At 43.4% G+C, this 24,837-nt stretch overlaps 1 protein-coding gene across 1 annotated transcript in view; it reads right to left on the bottom strand.

Annotated features, from left to right (window-relative positions):
* LOC138595814 (partitioning defective 3 homolog) overlaps window positions 1-24,837 on the bottom strand; it is a 409,339-nt gene that overhangs the window by 162,714 nt on the left and 221,788 nt on the right. The window contains exons 11-12 of the mRNA XM_069667257.1: window positions 16,735-16,874; window positions 16,108-16,236 (exon numbers count right to left, since the gene is read on the bottom strand). Coding sequence (XP_069523358.1) covers window positions 16,108-16,236; window positions 16,735-16,874 — 269 coding nt within the window. The remainder of the gene's footprint in view (window positions 1-16,107; window positions 16,237-16,734; window positions 16,875-24,837) is intronic.

Below are 24,837 nucleotides of genomic sequence, written 5' to 3'. Positions count from 1 at the left end.
GCAGATCCTCACGCATGGGACGCAAAAAATGGTTCATTTCAGCTGACAGAGTTCTGTTGAGTGTCTAACACCCGGTACGATCAATTTAGAGGAAAATAACCACTCTAGTCTCTACTCGGCGACGATTTCCAAAGGTGTCTAACAAAGAGAACCTGTGAAAAATAACCAGAAGAAAAGCATTTGTGCATTTGACTTCTTGCTTACGGCCAAGACGAAGGGGAAGGAGGTGTGAAGAAAACACTGAGGCATCAAAGAGCTGGTACTGTGGACTACGGGAGAATTGGTTAAGATTAAATAATGTTTAAAAATTACTTTTGGGTGATTCATTGCCTACAAAGATTGCTCAGTAATTAAGCTGAGTAAATTTGCTTTGGTCTCACTCGACAGTTCTTCGAAGAATCGAGACCCTGCATCGTTCTCTCTCCAGCTCTAAGATGTAACATGCGGAGATAGAGGCCTCTGCTCTCTGCTCCACTCGAGTCCTTGGGCGTTGCGTGCCTTGCTAAAGGGCATCTCAGCAGCTGTTGCTGCGTGTTTTCCATTCACATGTTTATATTCAGCAGATAAGAGCTGTCAACAGCCCGGTCATGAGCCCGCTCCACAGGAAGCTTAAGAGAGCGCGGTGCTGTAATTCTGTCATTGGCCAGATTGTACTGTACGTGCGTAGTTATTGCCATGGCAGCCGAATCCACATGAACAATACTGGCAGTGAGAGCAATCAACCCCAGAACCCCGGCACAAGACCTCCTTAAATAGACTCACATCCAAACACACGCATGCACTCACACATGCGGCCAGATGGATGGCAGCCAGGTGTGTGCCCTTCACAGCTGCTCGGATAAAGAGTGAAGCGAAGGAAAGAAGGGAAAGGTAGAGCATGAGGTGTTTTACTTTTCTTTTTTTTTTCGGAGGCTGAGGAGTTATTAGGATGCAGCGGTGCGTTCAGGTGGAGGCTCTTTTCAACACCCTCTGACTGAGCCCCTATTCCCCAGGCGGCCGTCCTATCTGCCCCTTTTTCTTTCTTTCAGCTTTTCTTCTGCTGCTTCAAAAATGGCAGTACACCTGTCGGTACAACTTGACAACTGGGCTTTGTCCCCGACTGGACCCTCAGTAGATTCAGACCTCTGGAATCCATTTAATCACGCTGCTTTTCAACACCTCCGGTTCTATTACGGAAATCACCGGCTCTTGTCAGGAAATTACCCTTTTCTTTCTCTCAGACGGCCGAGTGAAGCACATAGGGGACAGAAATAAAACCATTTCTTCTCCACCGCTGGGTTAAATATAATACACCAACAATGTATTAAAAGAGAAGTTCGGTATTTTTAAACCTGGGCCCTATTTTTACAAATCTGGGTGTTGAAATGACTCATAGGAACAAAAACCTTTGGAAGCGGTCCAGTAGATTTCCTCCAGCTGCGATACAGCCACAATGGCTGCAACATAATCCAGGGCCCGATCAAAGTACGTCCAATAAAAGTGCTTGTTTTTGCCACTGACAGGCTCAGATTGTTACCCCAGGTGTCCGACAACATTACGGAAATGATCCCTACAAAGATCGTCATTTTTTAAAGAGTAAGATCCTTTTTGTGTAACCAGAAACAGAAGTCTCGCTCAAGGAGAAGTCTCGCTCTGAAATCTTGCGGTTGGTGAGATGTTACCTGTGCAGGACGGTGGAAACGTGAGTTAAAGTTGGAGAGAGATTTGTGTTGGTGTACAGAAAGCGCAGGTTAGTGTATTTGTTTTGCCTGTTGCCCCTCTCTCGCTCTCTCCTCGTTCTCTCTTCAATTTCTCTGAGCTCTTCGTCTGTATACCCCGGCTCAAATAAAATAGGGACAGCCATTGAACACAAATCCCTCGTCTTCATCATTGAAATCACCAGCCATGGGATTTCAGAGCGAGACTTTTCCTTTCCGTTTCTGGATACACAAAAAGGATCTTACTCTTTCACAAAAGGACGATCTTTGTAGAGATCATTTCCGTCATGTTGTCGGACACCTGGAGTAACAATCTGAGCCTCTCATTGCCCCATGGGATTCGGCTGCCTCGGAGGCTATCTACCGGACCGCTTCCAAAAGCTTTTGCTCCTCTGAGTCATTTCAACACCCAAATTAGTAAAAATAGGGCCCAGGTTTAAAAAATACCAAACTTCTCCTTTAATGTAAAGTCATCGTGCCAATATTTCTTTAAGCTTTGACGGCTGTTAAATTGAAGCTTCAACTCGTGGGTTGTAATCTGTTGGCTTCCAATGCAGGCCCATGGCAACGCAGCACAAACTTACAATTTCCAGTCTGAAAAGTAAACTCATGGATGAACGGCCTCGTGCGTCACTGCCAGGGTCGGTCTTTAATCAAGATGTTTTTATCAAAGTTAAATAAATATAATGTGGCTATGAGTTATGTCCCTGGAGAGGCTTTTAGGCCAGCAGCTAAGATACTAATACATTGGATGAAAACACTGTTTTGGATGGACCCTGTCTGCGCTTCGGCTTGTGTGAAAGTGTGTGTGTCTTCCAAAATGATGACAGAATAACCACCCACTCAGAGCCGTGTTCCGGGAATAGCGGGCCGAGACAGAGAATGAGAGAGCAGTGTAACATTTTCATCAGACAGGAACAAGCGCCGCTAGCCAAGAATGAGTTTGTCAGGCTGCTTGACAGACCTCGTTGCACCGATTCAGCTCCGGCAGGCAGAGCTGGATTCAACGACTGTACCTCTGAACAGGAGAGAAAAGAAAGTCAGCTCATTGTTCTGAGCTCAGCCCCCGTGTATGCACCTGGGACAGACAGGTACAAAAGTACTGACAATAGATGAAGTGATGTAAAACATTAAAAAGGTCGCATGCTAAAATCAACTCCAAAAAGCAACTGGAAAAAGTTTTACACTCTTCAACATTCTGAGCTCAACATGTTTTCTCAAATCAAGAAATTTTCTCAGGTAGCATCACTGGAGGGAAACTGACCGCTAACGTGGATTAACATAACAACAAATTGCCTTAAATAGCAAGGACAAAGTTGCTGCATCAAATAATGATGGCTGACTCCCTCCAAAACCTCTTCCCCCACACGCTGCTGAAGCCAGGAACAAAATAAACATGACTTTGAAGTCAAATTTTATACCAAACTTTTACTTTGTCTCCGATCAGATTCTGAGCTGAAACTACTCAACAACATTCACATTTGTCCCATCAGACAGAATTAAACTTAATTTAGTTTGAAGCTCAGGAGGGACGCAAGGAAGACGACGTGATTATAGTGATTATAAGCCTTGTGCAACTAGCTTGTTAGCTTTAGCTTGTGAAGGACTCTGCAATAGGAGTGCACAGGAAGAGTGCACACAGGTAGGCAGGTAAGCTATGGAAAGCATTGTTTTTTATTATCACATCATTTATTTAATGATAACTGTCTGTAAGATTTGTTAAAATTCTTTAAATTCAAAGTATTCTGCTAAAATCAATTACCTACCCTAGCGTTAGCTTTAGCATACAAGGATTAGCATTTCGGTTCTCCGGGGGACCCAAGAGTGAACTACCATCGGCCATCATTAAAATATTAACCCATTTATTTCCCTCAGCATTATTAGTTGTGTAATTCTGCAGAGACGTAAACAGGAAAGTTATGGTTTATTTTCATATTGTATTAAACGATATTGTGTTTAAAAAAAGTTTAAATATGTGTCTGTTGCATCTGCGACTGTCCCCTTCAAAATGAAGCCGTGTCCCAATCCAGGGGCTGCAGCCTCCGGAGGTCGTATTTGAAGGCCGATTGCATCACTGAAGGCTATATCATAAGGCTACATCACATAGGCTGTCCCAATTTGAAGGCTCCTTCAGATGCGGCCAACAAATGCGTTCTCCATTTCCCCGGCCGCGAACGATCCCTTGGGTGCATCCTTCGCGGCCCACCTTATCCCGAGATGCATTGCACAGCAATTCAAACAAAATGGCGGACTTTTAAACGGCCGAGGAATACACTTTAAAATGTAAATGTTTTTGGTTTCAACTCAATCAAATAGCTAGCTTTACGCATGTTTAAGAAAACGAAAAGGCCCTTGAAGCAAATTATCTTTAAAATAATTATAATAATAAGGTTAACTTACGCAACGTTAGTTATGCTAGCTAGTTAGCCCGCTAGCTACCTGTTGCTAGGCGACAGGAAGGGCGACGCAAGGGTAGACCAGACCATCTCATTTCAGTTCGGCATTTACGGTCTATGCAGGCTATGAATGGAGCATCCTCCGTGGACCGCCTCCTTCGAAGGCTGCAGCCCGTGGATTAGGACACAGCTTGATTGTCCCCTTATGCTGTGCTACATTAAATATAAGCATGGGAAACATGAACTCAATTAATAGTTCCACTAATTAAAAGTGCAACTATAGGCAGCATAGGGTGCTTCTAACTGGGGTCTCCCAGGTCCAGTACATTGGTACATAAAACAGTGAAATGAAGACGTTAGGAACAAACTGCTTCCCAAAGTCATGAGACATTGGAATGATAGGATAAACCCTGTGTGAGATATTACATTAGTTTACCTCTGTGTCTGCAGAAGTGTTAGGATTCGGGTTAATAACAAAATCCAAAAGAACGAGTAAATCAAAGCAGGCTGAAAAATGCGTTTTTGTAGTGATGCTGTTCTGTGTTCAGGTACTGTGAAGGTCAAACGTGATAATTAACCAATTACACATTAAGGGCTTGTATTATCATTATTATAATCCCAACAGCTCCACTGAAAAGCCACTTGGCCACCTCATCACAAAAGCCCCTTGCCTTTTCTTTCTGCTCCTTCCGACACAGCCATGCAGTCACAGTCCATTATACAATTAGGTCCTTCATTAATTAACAGTGCGGTGGGGTAGCACCCATTCATTACAGTCTATTGTCCTGGCAGGGGAGGGCGATAGAGGCAGCCTTTGAGCAGACACACAGAGGTGAAGGCAGAGAGGGGAAAGCATTGCTCATCAGTCCCCTGCTTAAAAAGCCTTTTTGTTTTGTTTCTACCTCGCTTAACTCATCATGTGCTAACAGGAAAGGTGTGCTGGATGTGTGCAAGTGTGTGTCAGAGATGCAAAGCAGCAAAAAAAAAAGGCAAGAGTGAGATGCAGGAGAAAAGAGGGTGCAAATGAATCACAATTACTTCTATTCACACATAACTCAGAGTTCTCCCCACATCACTGCCTAAAACAATTAACAGTGCTGGAAACTTCTTTCCAGACTTGGCCCAATTTTGTGACATAAAGGTCATTGGAAATAAATTTAAAAGGGCTAAAAGGAATCAGCCATTCGTGTAATTGCAAAAGTGGCGCACGCGTGATAAGTATTGTAACACAAATTTCTCTTGGCGGTGTTTCTCCTCGCAACATTTTCCCGACAAAGGGGCCGAATATTAAACACCTCAAAGCCTAAAAACAAACCAAACATACTCAGGTACACTGAGGGGTTGAGAGGCGAGCTGTTACACAACAAGTGACATGAAGCGCACAGCTGGCAGGGGAAGGTTCGAAGTGTTTGCAAACTACACGTTCTTCTGCTTCGACTCAGCGCTGACAAACTGGGACTGTTGCCCTTTAGGGGTTTTCTAATGAGAAAGCTCATTGGGCTCATTAACAGAACAAAGTCTGCTTCTATGAGGGCATCTGAGGCCACATTTATCTACATCACTGCAAATGCATGAGAGCTACTGGCTATCAGTGAAGTGAGAGGATCTCACTGTGAGCAACCGAAAACACACTCGTTCACAGGGACGACACAAGATGTTGCTGTGCACGATTGAGGAGGTGATTAGGTCTAATGGCAGCCAACATAAAAAACAAAAGGAGACTTTCTAAGTGTACTCGCCAACTGGGAATGTTTGCAAATGTGTTTCAGTGGAACCAAAGTAGAGACGCACATCATGAAGCAGATGCCTCTCATTTCAAGCTAATGGTGGATAAGAAGGGCTCCGCTATATCCAACTGCACATGCACACTTCACCCTTTATGTTTTCTGGAAACAGACGCTGAATCCCCTTCGGGAGAGTGACTGTGTCGCCATAAGTGGCCTTTAACTACCTTGTTTATCGGCGTAGCACAATGCTGCGGTGCACCCTCCCCTTTTCTGCACTGACAGGAAGCATAATTATGAGAACAGCTGCTGAAAAGTGCTAAACGAAAACAGGTGGCGTCGACGAGACACGCTCGGAAATCGTTAACCAGGCTGGCATTGTCTTCGACCACGCTTGGCAGCATTAGCTTTGATTACGACGGAGCATGCCTCTGAACTCTGCACCTTTATCAGGAAACCTTTCTATAGGAGCCAAATTAATAACGTAGGAAGGACTCATCAGCGTTCTTGAAGTAAAGGGTGTCAGTGATAAACAAGGAAAAGCAGGCAGAGAGAAAAGGAGGGGGAAAGTTCATCTGGAGTGTTTTTCTGATAGTATGAAGCTTTCAACAGACGATAAAGTGTCGTTACAGGAGGACGCTTTTTAGAGACAGATTTATGGTGCCATGGTAACACACGGGAGCCCTCACCTACCAGATCACCCTGCCCTGTCATTTCAGGGACATTTTTAGCCCTAAAGTGGAGGAGAAAGTGACCTCTAAGATGCATCTGCTGCTGCCAAACTGTTCTGAAGAGCTCTGTAAAGTCATAGATGCTCTCGCTGATTGCAGGTTGCCAAACCACCACTCGACACTGGTGCTTCCAGAGGCCTTTAGAGCAATTCCCATAATTAGACTTCACCTGAGTTCCAAACATATTTTGGGAACAAATTCACAGAGTAGAGGTCAGCTATTTCCAGACATTTGTAATAGCCGAGCAATCTGCTGATTACCCTCAATTATATTCCAGCAGCTGCTCTGTTCTTAAGTCGTATCATACACCAGGACTCAGATTTAATTACTGAAGACGTGTGCGAATCTGCAAAAATGTTCGAACACCTTACCAGTAAGAAATGACTCATCCCTTCAAGTTGTCTGCCAAGTTTTAGTAATGTAAAATATGTGACCCTGATGTTATATAAATAAACTCCTTAAAGACAGACAAGAAAGTTCTGGATTAAGCACTTTATTAGCAAAAGTTGCAATGAGTTACATCATCCTCAGAGCGGAGCAAAAAAGCATTACTCTCACAGACATCCAATTATATTAACACCGAGGATGTCATTTTTTGGCATGGCTGTAGATACCGCAGAGCTCAAGATAGCACTGTTTATCACCACTTCAGAGGAATAACCCGAATGGTTTTTCATCATCTATGTGCTGCGCTGTTAGAGCATTCAGAGGTTAATGATTCTGCTTTGTGTTTTACCGTAAGGGACGGGAGATGGAAGCCAAGACACAGTAGCAACTTAAAGGAAAATGTTTGCAACCCATTATTTTTATTTAATTTCTATATATATCCCGTACATATTGATTCTAGATTTACTCTGTTTGTATTAAAGTTTACTGTGTATCCTTCAAGATGCATTCGTTGCCATAAACGTCCCATAGTGCAGCCTTTGAAGCTTAGCTGTCTGCGAAGGTTCCCAGTCATCCAGGCCGTGGTCATTCGAAGCTAAATACAACAGGGGCAACTGGACTTCAGTTCTTGAAGACGTTTCATCTGTCATCTGAAAGGCATCTTCACTTCTAAACTGACTGGTGGACAGAGCTAGAAATATAAGCCTCTGTAGGCCACTTACAGAGACTTATTTCTCGAGTTTCGAACTGAGGAAGACTTTTGGATAAGAGGTAAAACATCTTAAAGCCCCTTTTGGATTTAGTTTTGAAGCTTAGCTGTTATTTTTTAACAATTTTTTATTTTTATGTTCTTCAGTTGTAGTTTTAACTTAAATGTCTTTAAATAAATGTCTGTTAAGTCTCTATCTATCGCCGAATGAGGTAGCCTTTGCAGAATTACAGACTGGGTAAATTTCAGGGAAAAAATCCCAATCGGCGCCCAGTTAGTGACGTGTTTTCCATCATCCAGCAGTGGTTGGTCTGCCAGAGAGGGTAGGCGGAGCTAAGCGGCTGCTTTTCCGCTATCTGCAAGTGTTGCGAGTAAACAGTAATCTACTATGGCTGAACAAACAAAGACAAGATGGATGACTACAGATACAACTTCAACAAGAAGTGAAAATCCAAAGAGAAAGAAACAAACTCGACGCTCAGATGAAGCAAACAGTCTGAAAAGGAAAACGACCGTCAGCGAGGAAAATCAAGAGTTACAACCGGAGCCAACCGTGGACGTCACACATGCAACACTGTCTGGATATCTGGGAAGTGTGCTCCCGCAATCAAAGTTTGTCACCAAAGAGAACGAAACTGAGATCTTTAAGATTACAACTTTAAAGTGTACTTATTGTATTTTTAAACCTATTTTTACATGTTTTCTGGTCTAAAAGTTTCAGAGGCTTCAGCCAGAATTTGTGAAACAAGGTGTAATTGCTGCAACATAAATGTCGGGGGCAAATGTGCCAGATCAGACTACGTCCACTAAAAGCGCTCGTTTCTCCACTGACAAGTTTCTGACAATATTGCAGAAAGGATCCCATCAAGGATTGACAGGATTTGTGTTTTTTATCAATTTACTTTGAGGCAAACGGGAGCTGCCGGTCTGATAGCTGCCGGTCTGATGCCTCCATCCTTCGGTTAGTTTGCATTATTGTGTCACTTCAGTGTTTTAAATGGTAAGTGGAAGTGGCGGACATCCATCTACCATGTTGTGCAAGTTAATAACTGTTTTCATAAATGGATTGCGATTGCATTAACGGAGAGCTCTGTAATGGCTGTTTGTGATCAAACAAAAGGCTCTCTCTCTTTAACAAAAAGGTCCGTCTCTGTGGGGATCCCATCCCTGCTTAGAATAATAATCTGTCAGCTGCAGAAACAAGAACTATTTTATGCACTTCAATCAGGCATATTTGCTCCCCAGCCTCTTTTAGTGTACGACATCTGCTGGGGTATTCCACATGAGAAACCTGACAGAATAGGTTATGGGTTAAGAAAGTACCAGAATTCCCAGTTTAGTGTCCCAGACTAAATAACAAAGGAAAGTATTCTGCCCAGGAGTAAATGAAAGAATGAGGAGGGGTGAACTTGGCTCCGACCCAGCTGATCTGGGCTTTGTTTAGCTGCTTCTAAAGACAGGGGATTGTGTTTTGTTTGCCTTGTATCAATTCATTTCTCCCTCTACCGACTCGGTAAATGGATCTTGGCAGTGAGGAAATCAATACAGCCTCATAAGTCTGTTTTTGTCTTCAAACTTTAATACAGGGATGTCGTGAATGGTAACCTCGCTGTAATGTGGGCAACAAAAGCCAGCTGTGTAACACTGATTAAGAAAGAGGAAGAGAGATATCATCTGCTGTGAATAATTGTGGAAGGCAATGCAACACTGGCAATGATTGCCTTGATTTGGAAGAGAAAAAACAGCGGTGCGCTTTATTGGATACCTGATCCGTTTCAGGGAACCAGCTGCTTTTATTTCTGCGGCAGACAATCGCTTCAGAACGACAAATAGAAAGGATTTCAGCGAGAACTATCGTCAAATGGAGAGGTCCTGAATGTTTCAATTACAGTCCAGGGGTAAAAACGCAGCAGGGGGGATTTTAAACCAGGCCGCCGGGGTTGGCACTTATGAAACAGGCCATTACTCGGCTATAATTGTCAGCCATACTGTCACACATTTGTCTGCTGCGTCCCCAGCTTTTGCACGAGCCATAAATTCAGCGGTCACATCAATCAGAACCCATAATTAATTGTGCAATTAAGATTCTCATTGCTTGGCAGATATAGCTACTAATGGATCAGTGACAAGTGTGATATGATCATAAAGAGGGGATTTTAATGTACTGTTTAATTGCTCTTATGTGGTCCAAAGTGTTACAACAGAGGCTTCACGAGCCCATTTGTTCTCCACACTACATGGTTATATCGGATGTGTAAAAATACTGTTCACGTGGGGTCATGGAACGATGTAAGGGCGAGAATGAACAACGTTATTATGGCACCTGAACATATGTGACTAATCAGGTCCATATTGTGCGTCAGGTTCTACACGGAGCGGCTCCCAATCTGTGGTGTTGTTTAAAATATGATTAGGGCATGACTGAGTGTATGCATGCTGTGTGTGTGTGTGTGTGCGTGTGTGTGTGTGTAGGACATGGGGTGAAATCTTAGCAGTCATGCTGATGCAGCAGCAAAACCAGCAGGCTAATTCACTTAAACCTTAGCAAGGGGTTTACAAGAATTCTAATATCATCGCAGGCCTGCTTTATATTTCCTTTGCAGCAGCGTACTCAGGCTGTGTGAGGGGCAGGGGCAAAAAGAAGAAGGGGGGGGGGGGGCACCCGCTGTATGCCCTGGGGCACCAGTGCCCAGAAAGTTGTGGCCTCCATTAGAGGCGTACCATGAGGGAACGTTGTCGCACACGTAGGAGTGTGGGGAGGCCAACATGTGTCACTTATCCACTGGAAGAGCACTTTCACTGCATGTTTTCAGACATGGGGGCACCAACGCGTCTGTGTGGCTGGGGGTACTTCACTGTTCCTTTGTTCCATTATTGAGTGCATTTGGTGTTTTAAACGGATGGTTCAGACCAAACACAACTCAGAAACACAAACAAACTAACTGGTTAAGGAAGCGGTTGACAAGCAACTTGACAGATCTCTGTAGTTATCCTTTCTGTAATGTTGTCAGACCATAAAATCTGGAATATAAGTCACACTGGAATATAAGACGCAGTGTGTGTTGGGGGGTATCCCAGAGGAAAAAGGTTTTCTATAGTTATTTATTAATAATAATGTGTGTACAAGTTATTTCAACACTATTTCAATCTATTTTCATTTAAATCACATTCAAAACACACAAATTACAGCCTACCGTCTGTTTTCACCATGTTGAGTTTGCAATCCTGCTAGCTCCCTGTGTCGTAGCTAGCGGTAGCTGGCAGCCTACGGTAACGCTGATTGTTGTGAGGGTGGCGGACGCAATGGCGATCATGACGCTGCATGTCCGTGACGAAGCGTTAGCAACAATCAAGTTAGTTTTCCTCGTTTAAAACAGCGAGGAAAACATAAAACAGCACTGCAGCATGTTGTAGAGAGGAGGCGTTGCAGCGGCTTGGACCCGGAAACAGTTTCATGCGGAGATGTGACGTCACTACCTAATAACTGGATAGCGCCATCGTCTGGGTAAAAATACCGTAACACGATAACATGCTGTACCTCTCTGCATTTTATACAGGTGTATTGGTTGTACCGGTATTTCAGCCCACTTTTTAGACGCAAAAAAAAAAGTATTAAAAGTGCGTCTTGTACACCGAATGAGCAATCTGAGCAGGCAGGTCAGAGGCAACAACCAGCACTTTGGTGGACTTACCTGAAGGATTACGTTGCAGCCATTACAGTCTGTTTCAGAGCTGCCAGCTGGAGTAACTCTCAAACTTTTCGGACCAAACAGTCATTTAGACCCCAAAATATGTCAAATATAGGGGGCAGGTTCAACAATACCTGATATCCCTTTTACTGTGGAGTGCCATCATCGACATCAGGCTGTGGATGGACATCTTTAAAAGAAGGGAGGCATAGTTCCTCCTCTGTGATGCATGCTATTTCACTAGCTTATAAAGGGAATAAAAGGAGTAGGGAACACAATATCCACTCGGCAAGGCTGGTCGATGTGGACTGAAGGCTCAGCGGCGCTTGCAGCTGTAAGCACAAACAGTATATCGCACGCTGGGAGATAAATGCCAACAACAAACAGCATCCAGTGGCTATTCTTAGGGAGTGGGTGGTTTATATATATGTGTGTTTAAATGGGCTTAAGTGCCTGTCTTGCTTCTATGTAGAAATATCAGAGGTGTGTGTAACCAGGCAGGCCTTTGCCTCTGAGGCCATGAACAGTGTGGATTAATAAACTCTTTTGGCTTGAATGCCACCCTCACCTAATCGCAGTTCATACGCACTCTGCTTATTTCCACTATGACAACTTAAAGATCACACTTCAACAAACTTTTCTTTCCCCCTCGCCTCTCCTACCCAGGATTTATGTGTCAGATGAACTCCTTCTTCAATGACTTTCTAGTAAAGTCTGAAAACACCAGCACTCAGAGATCAATCGTGAAGTTATCAAAAGCCATGAGTCACTATTTATATTCATGCATATCCTTGGTTGTCACTAAGGTATGTCTCTTCTACCTCGTCAGAACATCCCGCCTCTGAAGATACAAGTCATGAATTAACCTCCAAACCCGTAGGGGGCAGCAATTCTTCTAACTTCCTTTTATTCTGCTTTCAAATAACTGATTTGAACTCCCAGAGCTGTCAAGTGAAGGAGCAGCAAAGCATAAAGCGACTTTAGCTACAAAGCCACTGATCAGAGCCTCCTGCTGCGCCTTCAGAGTTGAGCTTTAAGAAAGAACTCTGTATGTCTTCTCCTCGTCTATCAACGGATACGTCTTAAAATCAGAAGGTCAGAGGGTTTATCCTATTCAACACAACAGAGAAGTAAAGAGGAAAAAGTCCCAGCAGGAGGGGCGTTATAGGATATTGTGTTGCTCGAGATGGTGAGAGTTTAAGTGAGGAAAAAGAGACATGAAAGGGCAGGCTTATTAGTGATGAGTCCGCTGTTTGGGAAAGGTTAAAGCTGCTCTGCTTCTCTGATACAACATAATGTATCTGTCTGTAGAAGTCTATTGATATCCTGTGTGTGGACGACAGGGGGAAATCACAGAGGCAACGCCCCACTCTGCTCTATTGCCATTTAACCTTTTCTCTTCCCAGCGAGCACGCATTTATTGAGAGCTATCGAGAGCTGCTGCTATTGCTCCTGAAAGCATGTCAAAATACACCCCGACCGTGGTAATTAAAGACGCAGCGCAAACATGCTGGGAGGGTAAATTAATTCCTCCGGGGGCGCGTGCAGCTCGCCTGGCACACAATAAAACATCCAAACAAAGGGAGACGTGGAGGGATTTTCGGCGCTGACATTAAACATCAGCAGGCAAATGTCAACTAGACAAATAAACGGCTCTTTTCTATTTTCATCTATAAGGTTGGATCTCCTGCCACTCTGTGTGTGTGTGTGTGTGTGTGTGTGTGTGTGTGTGTGTGTGTGTGTGTGTGTTAAAGGCTATACTTCTCCGACAGACGCCTGTGGTTCTCTGGCATGTCACTCACGCTACATTTTAAAACATCCCCGCACTGTCATTGAGCGAATTACATGAATGACAGCACATTAACACTCCATCCATATGTGTGTGTGCGCTTATATGTGTCTTGGCTGCAGAGTGTGTCATATATATGCACGCACACACACTCAGTCACCCATCCAGAGAGTGTGACAGCGGAGGCAATTACCAACTGTGCTTTTCCTCCATGCTTTATTTGCAATAACTGTCATCAGCAGAGCCTTGGCCTCCTTATCTGATTTTTATGAACACAGTTGTAAGGATTATTGAGATTTGTGAATGCACTGCTGGGAAATGTGCGCGAGACAACGAGGAAAGGAAGAGGGTAGCAAAATGCTAATCTGCTGCGAAAAAGCCGTGAAATATTAACCAGCAGTGTCTCTCAGCACGAGGAGGTGGTCAAAGACTGAAAGACAAAAAGAAAAGAAAAACAGAGAGATTAAAAATAAGTGTCTCTGTGATCGGCTTTTTCTAATCGCGTCATGCCCGAGGAGGAAGAGAGAGCGCAGCCATCAAACTCTCACACCACACCAACTCATGAGCTGACAGCCCAGAGGGAGCCGTGCATTTTTTAACACCCCTGCAGCATCATTCAGCTGCTGTCATGGCTGCAGAGACGGTCGTTGCATCCCTATTTTTAGAGTTTAAGTGGTTAAAGAGCCTGTTGAGCAACCTGAAGGTCAAAGGTTTGATGCCAGCAGCAGCCATTAACGCCGCGCATAGCCACATTAGGTCGCTCTTAATATCAATGACATGTTTTAAGATTGTGCAAGCTCCTAAAATTTGAAATTTACAACTCCTTTAATGCTAGTTTGATGATATATGAGCCTATTTGCAGCTTTATGAGTGTTAAAATTAAAGTCGAGTGATTAAAGCGGAGTAAAAGTCTGGGCTGCTGCGTTTCTGACTGGAGAAACAGCACATTAGCAGAGTAAAAAGGTGTCTCAGAGGGGCCATTACTCTACAGGTTGAACAGCCTCTATGGCGGGGTTAACAGCCCGATGCCAGGCTGAGCATTGAGGGTAGGAGTGCGGTTGGCATCGGGGGCCCCTGGACTGCCAAGGTGCTGTGACACCCCGAGCCTGCTGTCAGAGCGACTGAGCGCAGCCTGGAAGAGGGCAGTAGCCTCACCATCTGTTGCACGACAGCCAAAGTCACCCTGTATGTAGGCTGTGTGTCTGATCGTGAGAGTTTTATGGGTGCCACTGTGTGTGTGTGTGTGTGTGTGTGTGTGTGTGTGTGTGTGACTATGTCTAAAGTTGTAGAGTGTTTGTGTGTGCTTGTACACATCACTTGAGTGTGTCTTTGTATGCGTGCACTCGTCAGTGTGTGTGTAAGTGAGTCAGGGCAAGTGTGTATCTAAAAGCTGTGACTGGGCCTGCTCATGCACATGACCTGCTGCTGTTGTGTGAATGTGTGTCTGACTGTAAGTCTTTGTGTGTGTGAATGTGTTTGCAGGGCACATCTGCACACAAATGCGTGTGTGTGTGTGTGTGTGTGTGCTTATGCCCATAGCTGTATGTATGTCTCCTTGTTTGTGTGTAGGGTCAGTTGTGTACCAGTCCAGTGTGACGCTTCCTGCCTCAGGTCCCTTTCTGTTGGCTTTAAAGCGGCTGGATGGGGAATATAAAGGTGATGAAGAACTTTACATGTAGATCTAAAACTGCCTCCAGAAACGCGTCTAAATTCAATATCAAATTAAATTTAAATTCATGTTTGTAAAACATAATCATATGGATATTTAGGAGATGATGTTTTAAAGACTTTTATCCATAAATCCTTCTGAGGGAGCAGCCATGGAGTGAACACTTTAATGAAAGCAATGGGGTTTTAAGAAAAACTGATGCACTTAAGTTTTCCAATATTATGTTTTGTGATAATGTATACATTTTTGATTAATCTCTATTTACATTACATAGAATTGTCGAATCTGTAGGCAGTGACGTGGATTTTTTGTGGTTTTCTTGTTTCCGTTTGAACTACGCTTGTAGTCCGAGTAGTATTGACCAATCACGTATCAGCAGGAAAAACAGTCCGTGTGGAGAGCGAAAGCAGGCGGAACGTAATGTGCTGTAGTGACATCACAGCTCCCATCAGCGGCTATTTAGCTTCTTATTAATCTCTATAAACAGACATCTGCAGCAAGTTCAGCTAACAATCTGTTCTCGATCGAAAATTAAACGTACTAATCTGCATCACGATGATGAAATTTCAGCAAACTTAAGAGCCGTTAATTAAAGAAAATCAGGTGAAAAACCAGTTTCTTTTTCTGTAAACAATGCAGCACGCTGAAAAGGAAGTCTTGACTGGAAGTCATTCATCGCTAACCGCTGGCTGACATCTTCGCTGTCGTCCCCAGAGGTTACATCGTCGTCAGACTATAGCTGATGGGATTCGAGATTGGTTTTTGATTAATAGATAACATACAAGGTTTAGTTTTTTTTACTAGAAGCGAATGTTCATTCCTTTGTACAGTTGTGATGTTGGATGTTACAGTAAGAAAGCATGCAAAGACCTCAGATTCTATATGTTTCTTTTGTAGTGACAGTTTTCATAAAAATAAATGGATAAATCAAAATGCATAGCCTTGCTTACAATAAGCCAGTATGTTAAATCGCCATCATACAGCCCTACAAGAAAACATTAATAGATTTACACATTAGACAAAAGAATGGAAACATTGGTGGGAGAGAGTCTGATGGAAAGACAGACTGACAGAAAAGTAAAAGGTTGAAGGGGCAGTTAAAGGCATATCAGGGCAGCAAACATGACAAATCCTTATTATAATGTAGCACAGTTGTGCTCCACTTGCATGGTTTAAAGTTGTAAAAAAGTTCTCCTGTATGTAGTGCTAAGAAATGCATTAGTTTCACATTAATGCAATCAATCAGTGGTTCTTCTCTGAGTGTTAAAGTAGTGCTAGAAACAGGTTAAAAGGTGAAGAGCCGGCTGGGTACTGACCACTTCTCGGGGCAGCAGGGAGTCCTCTTGTCGAATCACCAACAGGTTCACATTGCCACCCATGGGTGTGGCTCGGAGCAGGGCCACCACCTCTTCCTGGCTCTTACCCGTCAGATCCACTCCACTAACCTGCACACGGCCGACAAACCAACACAGAGAATAAGAAATACTCAGATGAGAAACGTAGAGATGAAAAGATATTCTCCCACTCAGCGGCAAAACTAGAATCAAAGAGCTCTCCGACTTCAATGAGGGGGAATCTATGGCCTCCACATAACCTTTATGCAGATTTCCGTCTGAGCCTGGTGGAGCTGAATTTAAACATGGGTTATTTCCCCTAAAGTGAGCACTAGCTGATTTTCATGTCAGGCTGATTGAAGTTTAATCAAAATATTGTTCCTTCTAACCACTTTCCCAAAGCAATTCAAAGCTGGAGCTGAATTGTCATCGCCGAAGGGAACACAGAGTGTTTGACTCATTTCAACAAAGGCTCAGTGAGATTGAACTCTGGAACAAAAACCATATCAGCAAAAGACTAATTAGTCTCTGAAATAACATTAAATCTCAAAGAACACACTTTCCAAACACGATATAACAGTGAGAGGTTGTTACAGAAGTGCTGCCCACCTCCAGCAGTCGATCTCCGGCTTTCAATCGGCCATCTTGGATGGCGGCCCCTCGAGGAAGGATGTTTTTGACATAAATCGGAGCGCTGCCAGCAATGGGGACGTCTCTGGATGTGATGCTGAACCCAAGACCTTCTGGACCTGGGAAACAGGCAAAAGAACATAGTTAGAAATAGTGTTGTGATGTTCAAGAACGATCCGATTCTTTTGAACGGCTCTTTGGTGCGAACGACGAGAACCGAGTCGTAGGTGAGAGCCGTTCTTTTTATTGTTGTGCCTAAATTTCCTCGATCCACTCCTCTTTATGCTGAATTACCACAGGCAGCTTTTTCAACTGCAACTCCACTACACTTGGTCACGTGCAGCGGAATCATGTCACCACAACAAAGTGCTAACGAAGAGCAGCATTATAACCCTCCGCCAACGTGTTGTTTTTTGTTGTATCATAAATTATTGGCAAATCAGTGACGTTGATTAATTGTTTCTACATTACTCTGCTGTTTCCTTTCAAATTTAAAAAGCGCAGAATTTTAAATATGGGTGCGAGTTGACACGTTCGCAAGTCTGACCACTCTCTATCTCGTAGTGTTTTGGCGTTTGCGAATGATGAAAGGAACAGAGCCATAAGATCTGGCTCCCTTCAAACAGCCGTAATTCCCAACACTAGTTGGAAATGGTACCATCCAGTAATGTGACCAAGTCACTTTTGCTCAAGTCTCAAGCAAGTCTTGAGTCATTTTTTCTTGGACAAGTCAAGTCAAGTCAAGTCAAGTTACTTTTTTTCCACCCGAGATCCAGCACTCTTACCTGTAGTATCCGGTCTTTATAAAGAGAAAGGACAAGGTGTTAGCAGCCCGTCTAATAATGATATTATCGGCCTGACAGTGAATTGTATCTGTATTATCTTGGCACAGACGCAGCCATGATGATGGTCTGCTCTGAGACCGTGTTGAGGAGTAACGAGTACGACTGATGAGGCTTCTCTTTGGGGGCTTTGATGTTGAGTGTTGCCATAGCGAGGACTTTGACAGCCAATCATGACAATCACATACCGGGGAGCTTTTTGAGTCATCCAATCATGACTCCCAGTTTGCGCTGCGTACATACTTGATAGTTAGACAGAGACCTGACAACATTGAACTTTATCATTTTATATTTAACAGCTAACATTCAAACTTGTGAACACACGCAAGTCATCAGAGTCATCATGCCTCAAGTCAAGTCGAGTCTCAAGTCATTTATTTTTTGTCAAGTCAAGTCGCAAGTCACCAAAACAGTGACTCGAGTCGACTCGAGTCCAAGTCACCAAGTCCACATCTCTGGTACCATCATACTGATGCTGCAGTGATGCTGTTTTTGTAAGAGTTTGGTGATCTGAGGTCCTCCACAGAACATCAATCCTTGAGATCAGAGTGTTTTGCTCAAGGACAAGGTGTTACCTGCAAGGGTGCACGAACCTGGGCAGTAAAACTAAAAGATTGTCACAGTGATATTTCTATTTTTACAGCCTTGTGGAGGCTTTATCTCTCTGAAGAGGGGGAAGTAAGATGAAGTATGATAGGTAAATTGTTCCAGCACCTCCATATGAGTAAACAAATGTCAACAAGACAAAATGTATCAAAAATAGTGACATTTATTTACTTTTATTTGAAAAATAAAAAAATGTCAGACCAATATGTAGCCTACGTCACAGCTCTGTAGCCATGTTTATGAATTAGAGTTCTATTCATTGTCCCTATAAGCTACATGTTACTGAAGTTAAAACAGAAATCTATAAACGTTGGTAGTGATTTAACTTTAACTCTCTGAAACACGCCAGACTCTTGAAACCATCTCTGAAAGATCCTTTTCATTACTGTAACATGACAAACCACTGCAGGGATCAAATTATGGCTTCCACCATGTTCTGAACCTCCTGCAGTTCATACAAACATACTTCCATCCTGACATTGGTTTGCCGTCAGGGCGTGTCTGACTCACATTTCCAAGGAAGTAAAAAAGAAAAAAATGTCCTGGACTCTAAATACAGCAGCGACGCTATGAACCAAAATTGAGTGTTTATGATGAGTGCATGTGGACTGCAAAGCCACCATTACCAGTTTTGGTAGAATTAAAGACCGGGTATGGACCTGGAAAAGCAGAGACAAGTGAATGATTATGGATACCAGGATGCATCAACATGTAGTTCAATAGCCTCTTAAAATAGAGCACTACACCTAAATAGCAAAAAGGCATCCATGTAGCATGTGCCAGATGTTTTGTCCAAACCCTTCAGACGTTTTGGTACAGCTGCAGGTCAAGAGGTTCAAGTCTGGGTTAAAGCAAACTCCTGCTTCATGTAGATAGCTTGACGTGAAGCAGCAGTGATCACTTTGCGTTCAGTATGAGCTGTTTCTTACTGATGTAACATTGAACACATTTAGCTTCAGTATATCACTGCGCTCAAAACAATGACCATATATAAAGATGGACGACATGGCTCTGTCTGCTCTCGTACAAAATCCCCCGGTGACGGCTGCTGCTAGAGACGGCGCAGTAAAGATCCGTGGCTGGAGCCGCCATAGCCACTTCCGCTAACCAAAACACACAAGCGTATTTAACAGCAGAACAGCTTCTTGTGTCGGTCTGAAGCAGATATTCACGCTTATGGAAAGTTCAAGGACTGTAGTGTTAGTGTTAGTTACGTCTCCTCTCGCCGTTCCTCCTCTACTCTGCTACTCGGGAACAGAGCGCTGCAGGAGCCCCATTTGTCAACAGAGCTGTCAATCATGAGGCCACACCCCATTTTTATACTTGTCAGAAAAATGAACACTTGGATGTAAATCAGCATGATAAGAACTAACTATAATGACAGAGAAAATAATGTATTTGACGTGTATTTTGATTTTATAGTTTGACTCATGTCCCATCTGTTAACATGGAGGAGGTGGGCTTTATGAGCTATACTGCAGCCAGTCAGCAGGGGGCGATAGGGAGGGTTTGGCTTCACTTTAAGGGAGCTGTCATCTCGTCCATCTATGGTTCCAAATCACATACTGTTCTCTTTACTATAGTTTGAACTAAAGCTGCCCTTACAAAGCACTTTGCATGCAGTATGCTTACAATCAGGCCTTCAGGGACCAGCCAGAGAAGCATGTTGTGCATAATCAGTGATCTGCCTACCCTAAAAGTAAACCCAGAAGCTACAAACTTTTTGGCCCGATCTTTGGACTCTAGGTATCTAGGTTTTAATAATACATCCATGGTTGTTGTCCGTAGCATAAAATTTGATTGTTGTTTAAAAAATGGCTGCCTTGGAAACACAAATTGCCCTTTCCAAAGGGCATGAGATGAGCATGATGGCTCAGCCGATGAGACCGATCATCTGCTGCAAAGAAGGGTCAGCATGTTAAGCCTATATTCCACATGATCCATGTCCACCGCGAGACGCGCCGGAGACGGACCGCGTGTGCTGTGGAAACACGAGCCTTCACTAGAGTGGGCGCGATCAACTCCCGAGGTCGCAGCGCACACGGAACGCGGCTGACACGGATGCTGTGGAATATAGGCTTTACTGCAACTGGATGTAGGAGGACAACCTGGTATTTTTTTTGCATATTGCAGTTGACACATGAAGAGAGACATTCTAAATGTTTCTGGCAGACTACTTACTGAGGGGGTGATGGGATGCAGTGAGTGGTAAGGCTAAATTCAACAGCTGAATCTGAGAAAACACCTCAGCTGTGCAAAGCCATTTGCTTTGGGTTTTAAGACTGACCTTTCAGGTTCATCAAATGAATATGAATTGCTTGTCTTGAGGAAGTAGGCAAACACAATAACGGATAAATAAGAGGATCTCAGGCCTGACCTTTCCTGCTGACCAGGCCTGAATTTGTCAAATAAAAGCACGAAATGGTTTCAAATGTCAGCTCGGGAATGAGTAAAATCAAATAAGTTGTGTGAGTGGGCTTCTTTTTAAACAGAATATTTAAACACTGAATAGGCCTGCTGCAAAATGCTATTAGATGAGTCATTAAAAACAGTGTTCAGAGAGATAGATTCCACCATGCATAACCTAGCCGCTGGCGTTTCGAGCAGCCGAGTGAGAAAGACGCGTTCTGTGGTTTCAGTGGAGGTTTTTTCGAATGGTAACAACAGTGATTAGTATTCATGTCAAAAAGTAGCTGCTCATTTCACAGAGCTGTCAGCACCTCTGATGGTTCATCGTGACCTACTTTTCCCACTGCGTCTCTCTAGCAGTCTGTCGAACTGTCGTAGCGCTGACAGTGATGGTGTTGATGAACAAGAAACACAAAGAGAGAGAGAGGCGTGGATGGCAACTTTCTCACGGCTTCTGCACACAAACAAACTTGTGGGAAGGTGATAAAGAGGTTGCTTATAAAGTGAAAAAGTTGAGCTGTTGAGGATAATGATGTGCTATCATCTCTCCATCAATGCAGCATGATAACTAAGCAGGCAGAAATAGCTGTCATGGCGTATGTTGAATGTTAAATCTGCAGAGTTTGTCTTCTTGAAAGGCAAACTTTTAATGCAGGGTTGCATGCATCACAATCAGTTCCCGACTCGGCCAAACTCTGACACTAAACATGAAACTTAAGATGTATAAAATGAAGGCATAGTTCTGTTGATCGTTAATCCATGAGCGCTGATACAGTACCTGAGTCCAACATTTTCACTTTCTATACATCACGGTGCCTTTTCAAATCCTCAACATCCGTCTTTATCCCTTTCCGCTTTGTCACCCCCTCCCACGCCGGTCCCTCTCCTCTCCCCTGGCCTCCACACAGCCTAATGAGCAGAACCAAACTCCTGCCCATTGTAAGATCTTGTCGTTAACGGTCTAAAATCAGGCAATTAGGAGAATGCATCTCTAATAGGCCTGCAGTAATTAACCACTGACGTCTTTATTTTGGGTAATAGAAGAGCAGGATAAAAGTAATTGTATCCCTTTCTGGATTAGTTGGAATCCTGGCTCCGATAAGCCAATTAAACAGCAAACATGAGGAGAGGCTGAGGCACATTAGAATGACTTAATGGGGTGCGTATGTCCTTTTCGACTGCACTATTTGATTAAGGCACTCTTGTTAATTTGCCATGCAAGATCTGCTCCAGCCACTCGGAACTCAGAGGCACTTAGGCCCAAACACAACAATTAGAACAAGGCAACAACAAAACTGCTGAAGCCTTTCTGAAAGTGCATTAGTGGTGATAAAGGCTGATGGGAATCAAATGGAAATGTCAAAATGGATTCCAGAGGCACATTTCCTCCAGACTCTGTCGGACTTTAGTAATCAGTTAAATTCCCAAACCACGAAACATTTTGGTAATAATACATCTCCTTTCAGAGGTCACAAATGGCTTAATGTTTGCAAGCAGGACACGTCTGTTCTGTTAAACCATTTAAGTTATAAGCAATAATCTAAGAAGCCATTCCACTCTCTCAGGCAAGAACATACTTTTGAGTATATTAAATTTGACCAGCAGTTCAAAATTAGTTTTCAATAATGTTCCTACTTTGAAATAACTTTTCAGCCAGCGCAAAATGTTCACAAAAGGATAAAGAAGTCTGTACAAGGAGGTGCAATACAGCCTCACCGTCTGATTTACTAAACAACATACTTAAACAGATTCTGAGGTGCACTGGCTTCATGCAACTTTTTCCAGATCTGTCTCACAAAAAAAGTTCAAAGTGTGGGAAGTGTTGCAGCTTGTTGACGTAATAAATAAAAATGTATTGTTCCTGTTACTGATGATAGTTTTTCGCTTCTTTTCACTTTTCACATTTTTTTCAGCTTTTGCTGCTCGATTTAAACCATTTCCTTGATGTCCACTCCTTAAACTGTTTCTGCAGTGGACAAACATAATCATGACTGTGATTGCACTCGCTGGGTTTGAGGACAATTGACAGTAGTTTAAAGTGGTAATCTCTGAGATCTCTGTTTCGTTCTTTGGCAGCACCTAAGGTGATAATCGTAATTGCAGGAGCACACTTCCCAGATATCCAGACAGTGCTGCATGTGTGACGTCCACGGTTGGCTCCAGTTGTAACTCTTGATTTTCCTGGCTGACGGTCGCTTTCCTTTTCAGACTGTTTGCTTCATCTGAGCATCCAATTTGGATTTTCACTTCTTGTTGAAGTTGTATCTGTAGTCATGAACTTTTCTTTGTTTGTTCAGCCATAGTAGATTACTGTTTACTCGCAACACTTGCAGAGAGCGGAAAAGCAGCCGCTTAGCTCCGCCTACCCTCTCTGGCAGACCAACCACTGCTGGCTGATGGAAAACGCGTCACTAACTGAGCGCCGCCCAGTCTGTAATACTGCAAATGCAAAGGCTTGCATCAGTGGGCCATCGGCTCAATCACCATTGTGTTACCTCATTCAGCGATAGACAGAGACTTCACAGAGATTTATTTAAATCATAAAGTTTCATTATGTAGTTTTTCAAACGTGTGTTGACATTTTTTATTGATTATAATAATTTTTGGAATTATGCACGATTGATCACTTTTAAATTAAAAAGTCAAGTATAACAGGTATGGGTACCACCATTTAAAAAACACTGAATAAGACCACAAACGTGGCCAGTGATAATTAACTAAACTACTAGCCTCCATCTTTTGGAGCTGGAGCTCCACCAACATCTCCCCAGCTTGGTTTGACTAAAATAAGAGGCAAACATGTAACTTGCACTGCTGCCCCAAATTGTACAAGAACTCTGTAAGTCTGTTGGCAGCACTCGGGGACCTACGCCAAGCATATTAGAGCAGCTTGTGACTGCATTTCCCCAGAGCGCGTTGCATTTAGCCTGAACCGCTGCTCTCACTCGCTGCACATTTCCCTGAAGCTCACTGCTACGGCCTCGCTGCCAGCTTTCAACCAAACATCTGCTCCCTCCAACAGCACAAAAAGAGCACGAGAGCGGGCAAGTAACCCCAGCACTGGTTCATATCACATCCAACTGCTTGTCATTTCATATGAAGCCATTGAAGTGATGAAAATTAGATGGTTTTTGGCAGAAAACCCACCACAATGGTTGGATAAGATATGCAACAGCTCAAGTATCAAAGACCTGTCCAAGTCTACAAACAATCCAGCCTCAGCTGTAAGAAGAGTGATTGGCTGAATCTTAATATTTCAACCACAAAGAATGCATCAAACAACAAACTCAGTTTTAGAGAAGTGGTTTGTTCTGTTTGCTTTTGGTCGGCTCCGAAAAAACAAGGCGCAAGACAGGCAAAGATCTTTTTAAAGATTTAGTTTTTGCATTTGTTTGGTTTATTGGACAGAATGAAAGTGAAGAGGCAGACATGAATAAGGGGAGAGAGAGGGGGGCATGGCGTGCAGTAAAGTTTGCCTGTCGGAATCGAACTGCTGATGATGTGGTTTACGTGGCAGACGCTGTAACCGGGTGGATGACAAGGGAGATGTTTGAATGCTTCTTGAAAGATTTAAGGTCCTCCAGCCTCACGTTGGAGAAAATAAATGCACACAGATGATGATGATGATTAAAGAGGAAGGACTGAGTGGAACATGGGTGACAGAGGCAAGAATGGAAAGAGAGAGAGAAAGAGGCAGGTGTTATTAGCAGCTGGTCACTCCCTTAAAGAGGGGGTATTATTCTGTTTCACATTTTAAGACGTAGTGTAACGATGTTGGATACTAACGTGGGTGAAGTTTCAGATCTGTAGGTCAAAGTATGTTGGAGTAATCCCCTGCTAAAAAAGTCTCAGTCTGCAGGCTGCTGTGAACGCTTGCTTTCAGACAGACTTCTCCAGATGCTTCACTTTGTGACGTCACAAAGTGGAGGAGCTCTATATTTGGCCATCTGCCCGAGACACAGCAGAACTTCTTGCCCCTCCTTGGCACAGTTCAAGGACACGCCCACGCAGACATTCATTTCAAATCGAAAAGGTAAAGTTTACTCTTTGCCGACAGCTCTGTAACACGGCCACAGGGTCGGAGGCGTGCCTCAGACACTGAGTTCTGCCCATCGCCAGGCTTCAGAGAGCTGGCCAATCAGAAGAAAGCAGGCTTGTAGGGGCGGGGTTTCTTAAAGGGACAGAGCTGACTGAGTCAGTGAGTTTAACTGTAATTTAACTGTAA

Source organism: Semicossyphus pulcher, unplaced genomic scaffold (assembly GCF_022749685.1).
Source record: "Semicossyphus pulcher isolate SPU_LCO1_2020_fin unplaced genomic scaffold, fSemPul1.0.p SCAF_18, whole genome shotgun sequence".
NCBI classification, from domain to species: domain Eukaryota; kingdom Metazoa; phylum Chordata; class Actinopteri; order Labriformes; family Labridae; genus Semicossyphus; species Semicossyphus pulcher.
The sequence above is the reverse complement of the archived record's forward strand: the minus strand, read 5'-3'. Positions and strand labels throughout refer to the sequence as shown.